The 12,197-nt window shown below is 46.7% G+C and overlaps 1 protein-coding gene across 7 annotated transcripts in view; it reads right to left on the bottom strand.

Moving 5' to 3' along the window:
- The window catches only part of LOC136679164 (elastin-like), an 84,895-nt gene that overhangs the window by 55,891 nt on the left and 16,807 nt on the right, over positions 1-12,197 (bottom strand). For all 7 annotated transcript variants that reach the window (XM_066657518.1, XM_066657521.1, XM_066657520.1 and 4 more), the window contains exons 2-5: positions 6,172-6,240; positions 4,450-4,485; positions 3,248-3,313; positions 2,887-2,913 (exon numbers count right to left, since the gene is read on the bottom strand). In XM_066657518.1, coding sequence (XP_066513615.1) covers positions 2,887-2,913; positions 3,248-3,313; positions 4,450-4,485; positions 6,172-6,240 — 198 coding nt within the window. The remainder of the gene's footprint in view (positions 1-2,886; positions 2,914-3,247; positions 3,314-4,449; positions 4,486-6,171; positions 6,241-12,197) is intronic.

Here is a 12,197-nt window from a genome sequence, read left to right as displayed (position 1 = left end):
GATCCTAAAAACTGTGCAGAAGTAGTAGCTGGCACTGTAACAGGTTCTGGGTCAGTTTTGATGGGTCAATAGTGGAAATGCTCTGGGGTTATATAGTTTTGAATATGAAAAGAGGAGAAGTAGAGAGCAGGACTAGGAGCAGAGGACAGGGGGGAAGGAAGACCTTGAAAGAGGGAAAATGTTTATGTATATTTTCTCCTCTCTCTTTTTCTCTCTCCCTCTCTTGCCCTGGATTTGTGTCATAAGCCTTCATCTTGTCTAATTTATTTATTTATTCATTCATTCATAATTTTTATCTACTAATATTTTGACTGGTAACCTTTGAAAGTGTGGGGAAAACGTTAATTAATTCATTGATTGTCTGGAGGAAACCCACGCAAACACAGGGAGAACACACCACACTCCTCACAGACAGTCACCCAGAGGAAACCCACGCAAACACAGGGAGAACACACCACACTCCTGACAGACAGTCACCCGGAGGAAACCCACGCAGACACAGGGAGAACACACCACACTCCTCACAGACAGTCACCCGGAGGAAACCCACGCAGACACAGGGAGAACACAGCACACTCCTCACAGACAGTCACCCGGACTAAACCCACACAGACACAGAGAGAACACACCACACTCCTCACAGACAGTCACCCGGAGGAAACCCACGCAGACACAGGGAGAACACACCACACTCCTCACAGACAGTCACCCGGAGGAAACCCACGCAGACACAGGGAGAACACAGCACACTCCTCACAGACAGTCACCCGGACTAAACCCACACAGACACAGGGAGAACACACCACACTCCTCACAGACAGTCACCCGGAGGAAACCCACGCAGACACAGGGAGAACACACCACACTCCTCACAGACAGTCACCCGGGGGAAACCCACGCAGACACAGGGAGAACACACCACACTCCTCACAGACAGTCACCCGGAGGAGACCCACACAGACACAGGAAGAACACACCACACTCCTCACAGACAGTCACCCGGAGGAAACCCACGCAGACACAGGGAGAACACACCACACTCCTCACAGACAGTCACCCGGAGGAAACCCACGCAGACACAGGGAGAACACAGCACACTCCTCACAGACAGTCACCCGGACTAAACCCACACAGACACAGGGAGAACACACCACACTCCTCACAGACAGTCACCCGGAGGAAACCCACGCAGACACAGGGAGAACACACCACACTCCTCACAGACAGTCACCCGGACTAAACCCACACAGACACAGGGAGAACACACCACACTCCACACAGACAGTCACCCGGAGGAAACCCACGCAGACACAGGGAGAACACACCACACTCCTCACAGACACCTTCTCACCTGTGGTAATCTCAGGTTGTAATTTGGATATTTCAGTCCCTTTTGAATAGCATCCTTTCAATATTTGCATTGTAATATGCCTCTAAGCACAGCTGGGACCCCCACCACATCCTCTCTGAGACACCTGGCATGTGTGCACTGCTCTTTCACATACAGCTTTGGCACCGACACCAGCTGCTGACTTCAGGGAGTTACCTTCACCTGCCGCTCACATATTTTCATAAGGTCAAGTTTGGCTTATGATATCACGCTTTAGATCGCTTTGGTTTAGCATCTGTTATCTTTCTGATAGCTAGCTGAATAGAGCCTAGGCTTTGAGCAATATATGACCAGAGGTGCTGCCACTTTCCCCAAAGTGCAACGGCCCTTATTCAATGGTCTATTGACACTCCCTCTGGCTTGTGCTCATTTGGGAAGACATGAGACATCTGAACATTTCTTTGATCTACAATCATTGTATTGCTCCAGTGATCTGCAATAGGAAAACTAGATACTCTGGGATCAGCACTGCAGAAACTGCACTGTGTAACTTTAGAGGAGAGCAGGAACCCCCCTCACCCCACCCCACCCCACCCCAATGCCCCTACCTTGATTTCAGGAGAGTGTTGTATAAACTACTTACACACTGTAATGATGAGTGTAGTCCAGAAGCAAAAATATCAAATCCTACCTAGTGTTTCTTTAATATAGCCACACACATATACAGCCTCCTTCCCTGTGAGGTGCAGAGAGACACATCCAAGTGATGCTGAATGGGAGGTCTTCATTTCCTTCTCACTGTCATTAACTCATTCACATCGCAAGGACAGAATAGTGGGAGATTAGAAAAATCTCTCTGACTCCAGCTCCAGGTTTTAAAGCCAAAAACAACTTCCATTGCGAATCTGATAGAGGGGAGGTCTTAGACTCCTAATGCCTCTTTCAAAGCATCTCGGAGCAGCCAGGAAGCCAGTCCAAAGCTTATCGGTTCTGGCCTCGTTCGCCTAATCCTTATCTCTCCAAACATGTCGCAGGGGCCTGATTATATCGACTGTGTTTTAGGAAATTCAATAATGGCTAAATGCTGCTAATGTACTAACATAATATGGGATGAAAATATTTACAAAGCCATATCTGAGCGGGTTCTAAAAGCTGAAATTTCCCCTTATTGTACAGCACAGGCCAGCGATGCAATCAGCACCGGTGCCCCATTGTTTGAGCAGCACTGACATGAATATACACTCAGCCAATCATCACATCCATAGAGCTCGGTTCTCATTGACTGAGCACACACACACACACACACACACACACACACACAACACTCATAAAGCCTTGGCCGAGGTCAAAGAGGAAGGAAAAGGTGAGAGCAAGAGGTGAGGACTTCAGCCGAGGTGTTTGTGAAGCACAGCCAAGATTCAGATCTTTATATTCCACATAACACCACCATGACAGTCTTTCACAAGCTGCTCTGTCACTTCCTGTTCACAGAGGCTCAGGATTCAGAGCAGAAAGTGAATTTACAATGGTTTCAATCAGATACAGAATCCACTCACCTGGTTTAGGAGGCTTCCCGCCGGCTCCTGTTGTTCAAAGAAAAGAGAAATAATCAAAAGTCTGTTCAGCTTATTGGAATGGATCATTTTCAGTGCTGCAGTGACGCTGACACTGACCGCCCCCAAAACATCCGGGCAACAGTGTCCTGTATCCACTGATGAAGACTAGAGGGCGACCAACACAAACTGTGCAGCATCAGATGAGCCGCTATCTCTGACTTATCTACTCATACCAGGTGATACACACTACCACCATATCAGTGCCATTGCAGCACTTCCACATTATACCAGCTCTGTGGGGGGGTCCTGTGACAAGTATGTAATGCCATTTCTTTAATAGAAGGAGTTGAAGAATTCTTACCAGCTCCTAGACCTGCTCCTGCACCGAGTCCAGTACCATATCCAGCACCAGTTCCGAATCCTCCTGCTGAACGAAGAGCATTAGTTTTCTTAGTCCTGTGTTTACTGTGCTGACCTGTGTTGCACATGGCCACTGAAATCACTGTCTGGCTTATGTTTGATTATGGGTGCTGTCTGATATCTAACGATACACCTGTCTCAGGTATTACTGCCTTAGTTTACTCTTCTGGCGGACACCCAGCTGGACTTTGGGTTTTATGAGAGTAGGAGTAAGTTATGAACACATTCAAGGAAACAATGATACAAGATATTTGAAGAAAAGATGATCTTGATTAGCATCATGCTTGGTGGGTTGGTTTTCAGGTTTTTGGGAAATGACAATACTTCAGATACTAAAGGATCAGAGAGAAATGTAGAATACAAATGCTATAAAAATGTAGTAATAAATGAAATAACAACACAAAATAGTGAGCATTCAGTGGTAAAATGAATCTAAAAATATAAGCTCATAATTTGTCAAAACAGAACAGTAACTGAATGTGTTTCGTGCAACCGGTGACCAGAAAGTTTCGCTCTGTAGAGCCAGGCTGACAGTATTCCTCCAGTCTGCAGTGTTTTTAACGTGGGATAGTAAAAGTGGGAGAGTCCAAGTATGCAGTGAATTTTCCACCAATACTTTTTAGTAGGGATGAGAGATTAAAAAGCATGAGACGGGCCAAATATAACAACACACCCTCCTCTAAAGTGAACGAGCCAGGACTGGGGAAGAGCTCTGATGTCTGTGATTGGTGTCTGTGATTATGCTCCACTGTCCTATCACCACAGCCAGGGGGCGTCATTAGACACGATTTACTGGAGCACATGACCCAGTTAAATGTTGCCGTGCCTCACTAAAATCACAACAGTGAAATTCTGTTTTATCCAGGATTCCTGCAGAACTACTGAACACACAATTTACTACAGGAACTACATTTCCCATAATGCCCCAGAATTTTTTGTTTTTGGACTGTGCAGACCCAGGGAGAACACACCAAACTCCTCACAGACAGTCACCTGGAGCGGGACTAAAGACATCAGCAGGTACATAGTATGTTCATTTCACTAGCAACTTGCAGTTCACGCTCAGTGAAGGATCTTTAACAGCTTCAGGTCCTTCACAGGGCTCTACAGAGAGATTATACTGCAGACGTGAATAGAACTTACCTCCAATATTACCTTTGTATGGAACCCCCCCAGCACCTTAGGAGAGAGGGAAAAGGAGGTAAACATCATCACTTCATGGCAGGACAGCACTGTCTTTGCATCAGTTCATGGTGCTACAAACAGGCCAGAGTCCTCACAGAACTCAGGCCGGAACAGAGAGGTGTAAACCATCAGGAATGTGCGGTGACCACCCAGAAAATTCCTGCAGTGTTTCCGAGGGATTTATGACATCAGATCAGAGGTGTGGATGAAAGGAAAGAAGCACATGGGTGAAATGTAACGTGTGACAGAACATGCACTATACAAATAAACTTGATTTGATTTGAGGATTTGATCTGTAGGCAGATGTTATTGTTTATTTGTTATTGTTTGTTTCTACGAGGCATCTCCCATTTTTATTATTTTTTGGATTTTTCTTTTACGTTATTCAACAAATTCTGAGAAACTGATGTTCACGTTGGGTCATATTTGTATGATAAACAAACCAACAGAATTGACCCTGCATTCATTCACTCATTTGTTAGTTAATTCGTTCATTCACACATTCACTCATTCATTCACTCGTTCTTTCATTCGTTCGTTTATCATCAGTAACAGCTGATTCTGGATCAGGGTGGGGGCACAAAGCAGGAACTGACCCTGTACAGGGCACCACACTCACACACTCTCACCTGTGGACAGTTTCACACACTCACGTAGTCACTCACACACTCTCACCTGTGGACAGTTTCACACACTCACCCAGTCACTCACACACTCACACCTGTGGACAGTTTCACACACTCACCCAGTCACTCACACACTCTCACCTGTGGACAGTTTCACACACTCACCCAGTCACTCACACACTCTCACCTGTGGACAGTTTTACACACTCACGTAGTCACTCACACACTCTCACCTGTGGACAGTTTCACACACTCACCCAGTCACTCACACACTCTCACCTGTGGACAGTTTCACACACTCACCCAGTCACTCACACACTCACCCAGTCACTCACTCACTCACACACTCACCCAGTCACTCACACACTCATTCGGTCATCCACACACTCACCCAGTCACTCACACACTCTCACCTGTGGACAGTTTCACACACTCACCCAGTCACTCACACACTCACACCTGTGGACAGTTTCACACACTCACCCAGTCACTCACTCACTCACACACTCACCCAGTCACTCACACACTCTCACCTGTGGACAGTTTCACACTCTCACCTCTGGTCAGATTCACACACTCACACCTGTGGACAGTTTCACACACTCACCCAGTCACTCAGACACTCTCACCTCTGGTCAGATTCACACACTCACACCTGTGGACAGTTTCACACACTCACCCAGTCACTCACACACTCATTCGGTCATCCACACACTCACCTAGTCACTCACACACTCACACCTGTGGACAGTTTCACACACTCACCCAGTCACTCACACACTCATTCGGTCATCCACACACTCACCCAGTCACTCACACACTCTCACCTGTGGACAGTTTCACACACTCACCCAGTCACTCAGACACTCTCACCTCTGGTCAGTTTCACACACTCACCCAGTCACTCACACACTCATTCAGTCATTCACACACTCACCCAGTCATTCACACACTCACCCAGTCACTCACACACTTACTGCCCTGTGTGATAGTGAACTAAGGTGAAAAAGTACATAGATCGTAGAACATAGTTCGGAAAAAGTTAAAGACACACCTGGGTAAAGTCCAGCACCTGGTACCACACCTCCACCTGGAAGCCCCGCCCCCGCAGGTATGTATACTCCTGTAAAACAGAGACAGATATGTTTCATTTGTTTCACTAATTTCTAAAGACGGGTTCTTCAGAACCACAACAAACTTCACACACATGACATGAGGCGAGGGTCTTAACCCACAAAACTGTGCAAAGGTGTGGCCCCCAACAGGCCATAGGAAAAACACCACAGAAAGATTGTAAAGAACATTTTCACCTTTTCTCAGACTTTTCTTTTAGGTGTTAAAGAGGATTTTGTGTAGCGTATAATTGTAATTAAAAATGTAAACATTTCCCACTCATCATTTATGGCACATGCTGTGAACTAAAAACTAAGTAGTTTGAAAATCACCAGTGGAAATAATTCTATTCTTGGGATTAATATTGTGTCAAAAAGAGTTTTGCTTTAGACGACTTAAAGATGTTTCAGTGTTAGCCTTTGTGACCGTAGCATATTAAGAACCTACTTCATTTTTAGGTTATGTTTTGTTGTATAAAATCACATGTTTGTCATATTTAATGTTACAATTTAAATTAAGGGCGGCACGGTGGTGCAGCAGGTAGGTGTCGCAGTCACACAGCTCCAGGGGCCTGGAGATTGTGGGTTGGATTCCCGCTCCTGGTGACTGTCTGTGAGGAGTGTGGTGTGTTCTCTCTGTGTCTGTGTGGGTTTCCTCAGGGTGACTGTCTGTGAGGAGTGTGGTGTGTTCTTCCTGTGTCTGCATGGGTTTCCTCCGGGTGACTGTCTGTGAGGAGTGTGGTGTGTTCTCCCTGTGTCTGCGTGGGTTTCCTCCAGGTGACTGTCTGTGAGGAGTGTGGTGTGTTCTCCCTGTGTCTGTGTGGGTTTCCTCCGGGTGCTCCGGTTTCCTCCCACAGTCCAAAAACACACGTTGGTAGGTGGATTGGTGACTCAAAAGTGTCTGTAGGTGTGAATGTGTGTGTGTGTGTTGCCCTGTGAAGGACTGGCGCCCCCTCCAGGGTGTATTCCCGCCTTGCGCCCAATGATTCCAGGTAGGCTCTGGACCCACCGCGACCCTGAACTGGATAAGGGTTACAGATAATGAATGAATGAATTAATTAATAAATGCAGTGTATCAACAGATTTCACTCCTTAAAATGTTCATGATTATTGAACATAACAGTAATGTTTTGTGAGTAAAATATCCTTCTACAGGAGTTTGGATTCTAAAGCGTAGAGCTGCTTAAAACAGATGTGTTAAAACAACACAATCTAACCATAATTACACACATCAGTGTGTTAACATATCACTATCCCCAGCTACAGTCAGCACTGGGTAATTTTAACAATGTGTTAAAACAACAGTGTGATATTGGACTGTAGTGTGTAATGTATGTACATTTCTTTTAACAGAGTGGAGTTGAGGGTCACCACGTTCAAGGCCGGGGGACGTATAAACCTTAGTTAATGTCAAGCAGGAGTGATTTTGGAAAGCTAAACAGCTCGTGTGTGTGTGTGTGTGTGTGTGTGTGGTGAGGGGACAAACAGCAGGGGGTTTTATGTCTGAGGGAGCATGTCAAAACTGTCAAAAGTTTGGTAACGCCTGTCACACATTGCTCACTGCTCTGTAAGCTGGACCCCCAACAAAAACAATGACCTAATCCACAAAGTGGTTCAGAGAAGCAGAGGAGCAGTTCTCCGAACTCTGCCGTTACCTGAAAGTGGGGCTTTTGGCTGAGACCTGGAGGTAATCAGAGTGTAGTCAGTGTGCAATACAGATAAACTTGAAAAAAGAGAGGGATGGAGGGAAGGAGGGAGAATGTTCTAGATTCTTCCCTGAGGGACCTGTGAGCTCACCCTCAGTTATGAATCTGCGTTCTGAGGGCAAGCCTGCTTTACATCACAGACTGTATGGAAAGCGAGAGTGAGATTCGTGATGACGGAGATTATGTTTAATGGCTTTTACATGTGTTTGGAGGCTGCGTAATTGGAGCCACATGTCAGGACCACTGAGGTGTTTATTAGGAATGGTTCAGCAAGCATTTTGTATTTGGTATTCACTGACGAGAATGTAGGAAATACCCTGTGTCCGAGGGTTTTATGGACATTTCTTGTAAGGAGTAAATTCAGTTCTGGTGTCTTAATGAAATAAAGAAACCCCACAAGCCCCACAGCAGAGTTCTCCCCATGTGTAAACAGCCCTGTCAGAATGGCCACTTTCAGCACCCACTCTTTTTTACTCAGTGTTCTTAGCTCTCTGCACTTGTTGTGATTGTCTTGCTGCATTTAACCATGTCTTTGCACTCTCACATAAATGCGGGTTCAGCACTGTGATTGACGGACTCAGACGAGGGAGGGCAATTCTAAAGTCTCTGCACTTGACGTCAGACGTGGAGCAGAATCAGAACAGCTCTTTATATCACCTTTTTTCTTACATAGGCAGCACACAGAAACCTGACCTGGAGGGCCTCGTTTCACAGATTTACTCATTCATTTATTGTCTGTAACCTCTTAACCAGTTCAACATCGCGGTGGGTCTGGAGCCTACCCAGAATCACTGGGCGAAAGGCAATAACACACAAGGCGCCAGTCCTTCACAGGGTGACACACATTCACACATATGGACACTTTTTGAGTCACCAATCCACCTACAAACACCCAGAGGAAACCCAAGCAGACACAGAGAGAACACACCACACTCCTCACAGACAGTCACCCGGAGGAAACCCATGCAGACACAGGGAGAACACACCACACTCCTCACAGACAGTCACCCGGAGGAAACCCACACAGACACAGAGAGAACACACCATACTCCTCACAGACAGTCACCCGGACGAAACCCACACAGACACAGGGAGAACACACCACACTCCTCACAGACAGTCACCCAGAGGAAACCCACACAGACACAGAGAGAACACACCACACTCCTCACAGACAGTCACCAGGAGGAAACCCACGCAGACACAGGGAGAACACACCACACTCCTCACTGACAGTCACCCGGAGGAAACCCACACAGACACAGAGAGAACACACCATACTCCTCACAGACAGTCACCCGGACGAAACCCACACAGACACAGGGAGAACACACCACACTCCTCACAGACAGTCACCCAGAGGAAACCCACACAGACACAGAGAGAACACACCACACTCCTCACAGACAGTCACACAGAGGAAACCCACACAGACACAGGGAGAACACACCACACTCCTCACAGACAGTCACCCGGAGGAAACCCACGCAGACACAGAGAGAACACACCACACTCCTCACAGACAGTCACCCAGAGGAAACCCACACAGACACAGAGAGAACACACCACACTCCTCACAGACAGTCACCCGGAGGAAACCCACACAGACACAGAGAGAACACACCACACTCCTCACAGACAGTCACCCGGACGAAACCCACGCAGACACAGGGAGAACACACCACACTCCTCACAGACAGACACCCGGAGGAAACCCACGCAGACACAGGGAGAACACACCACACTCCTCACAGACAGTCACCCGGAGGAAACCCACGCAGACACAGGGAGAACACACCACACTCCTCACAGACGGAACAGGACTTGTACAGGACTTGTACCTGGAGATGTGTGACTGTGACACTACCTGCTGCGCCACTGTGCCGCCCTCAGTTCCAGATCCTTTCATTAATGTGAACATTGATTTAATTTCCAAAGCCAAGCTGTCAGCACTGTTTAGGATTAGAATGACTTGGGACACACTAGAGAAACGGTTCTTGACAGAAGACAAGGTGAAACAAATTCCTGACTCACACACTTCATTTCAGAGGAAAGGAAGGGAGACTAAAACGGACTGTTGGTCACAGTGAACCTAAAGCTGATTCATGCTTCTGCGTTGATTCAATATGGAGTCTACACCTTTGCTGTTGTGACTGTTTATACATGGGCACTGGTGTCTGCATCTCTCTGCCATTAGACCACCAAAACACTAGGGCTGGATCACATTCCTCTGCACTCTGTAGTATAACTGTAGTGGTACAGTATTATTGGTTTATAACCTGTGAAGTGCACTAGGTAGGGAGTAGGGCACTAATTGGTAGCATAGTTTACATCCACTGCCAGAAAAGCAACAAATATAAACCAACTTGATCTTTGTTCATCCGACTGTAGACCAATCACAGTCACTGCAGTCTGGGTCAGTGCGATGCGTAGTTACATTTCTGGGGAGGGGTAGGGTACGTTTAGGCTTAGGTTCGATGCAGAGGCATTAACTGGTCTTAAGGTCCGTGTTTATCTTAACAGTTTCACAGGCTACGAGAGAAAACAATGCCACTACCTCACCTTCACGTGTTCGTGTTTTAAGAGCAGTCACAGCCACCATGAGACAGAGAACAACAGCCAGAGAATGAATCTGGCTCCAGAACCTTCTCTAAGCGTGGAGTTACGGTTACAGCGAGCTACAGGCAGGTTAGATTGGCTCTGGCAGCACTCCAGCGAATGAGGCAATGAAGAAATGGAACAAAAGAGCTTCAAATGAGGTCCTTGTTCATTCCTGCTGGAAACTGAATATAAACCCTGAACATGTTTCCGGAACAAGATGAAGAGATTGCATCAGCTTTGCTAAAAGGAGAGAGGCTCAGTGAGGACACAGTTCCACAAAGAAACGTGTTCCCACATCGCAACTAAAACCCTGATTAGAATTCACCCTGAAGGAGTTGTTTAGTCTGACGCCCGACTTTCTGTCCAGAGGGAGACACGAAACTGTCAGGTCAGAAGCGGTGCCAATGGGGATTCTGTCTTCACAAAGGCTCTGCACTTTTTGAAGGAGTCTAGGCCTTGTGTTTTCACAGAGCAGGTTCTACGCAGGGAACTCTGGGCTTTTTTGTGAAAGAGTATGTCCAACTCCCGCTTGGAAAACAGATGAGCTCATCATCTTCAGAGCCGGAGGGAAGATGCTCCTCGAGAGCTCTTCTGAAGACCGCCAGAGACTTGGACGGCCAGGAAGCGATTGGGTTTCTCCACAGAGGTCAGCGCAGGGTTTCAGATACTCCATGTGGCCATAAGTTTGTGGACACCTGCTTATTCACATGTCTTCTGAACTGAAGGGTAGCAATGGAGAGTTTGTCCTCTCTGGTTCTGCAGTTACAGCACTGCTCCACACAAGCTTCTGGAACTTTGCTGTGAAGATTTGATGGAATTCAGCCATGAGGTTAGACTGGTTGTTGGGAAAAATATTTCCAGATCCAGAAATTCACTCCAACTCATCTCTGAATTTATTCATTTCTCCAGAAATTGTAATGCTTGGGGGGATTCAAACCCCTCTAGCCCTAGCTTGACTTTAGTCTTATGAGCAGCTGCTTTATAGGGCCTCGTTCTATTGGTCAGTTTACTAAATTAACCTTGCTTTTCAAAAGGATCCATTCCTGAACTTCTTCTGAGAACCACCGCTCATCTTAAACCCCCTGACCCTCAGGCTTACTGTGGATTTTGGAGTTCAGGACACGATGGTGCTCAGAGGATGTTTGGCTGGAGAAAAGCCCTTTTACATATGTGTGTTTTTGTTGGGGGAGCCATCCACCCTGAGAAACATTGTTCACTCTGTTTATACTAAAAGGTATAAACAGACTTGTCCTGAAATGGAATCCAGTTCATTTACCATCACTCTCAGACTGACTTTTTCTACTCGCCTCGGTGGGAGAATATGAGCAGATATCCTTTCATACCAATGCAGGACAGTATTAGTTCAAATGGGAACAAATCCTTCTCTTCATTAATGACCTTTTATTACAGAATCCTGGCTCGGACCTCTCTCTCTCTCTCTCTGTCTCTCTCTCTCTCTCTCTCTCTCTCTCTCTGTCTCTCTCTCTCTCTCTGTCTCTCTCTGTCTCTCTCTGTCTCTCTCTCTCTCTCTCTCTCTCTCTCTGTCTCTCTCTCTCTCTCTCTCTCTCTGTCTCTCTCTGTCTCTCTCTCTCTCTCTCTCTCTCTGTCTCTCTCTCTCTCTCTCTCTCTCTCTCTCTCTCTCTCTCTCTCTCCCTCTCTCT

Source organism: Hoplias malabaricus, chromosome Y, assembly GCF_029633855.1.
Source record: "Hoplias malabaricus isolate fHopMal1 chromosome Y, fHopMal1.hap1, whole genome shotgun sequence".
Taxonomy (NCBI): domain Eukaryota; kingdom Metazoa; phylum Chordata; class Actinopteri; order Characiformes; family Erythrinidae; genus Hoplias; species Hoplias malabaricus.
This window is presented reverse-complemented; position numbering and strand designations above follow the sequence as displayed.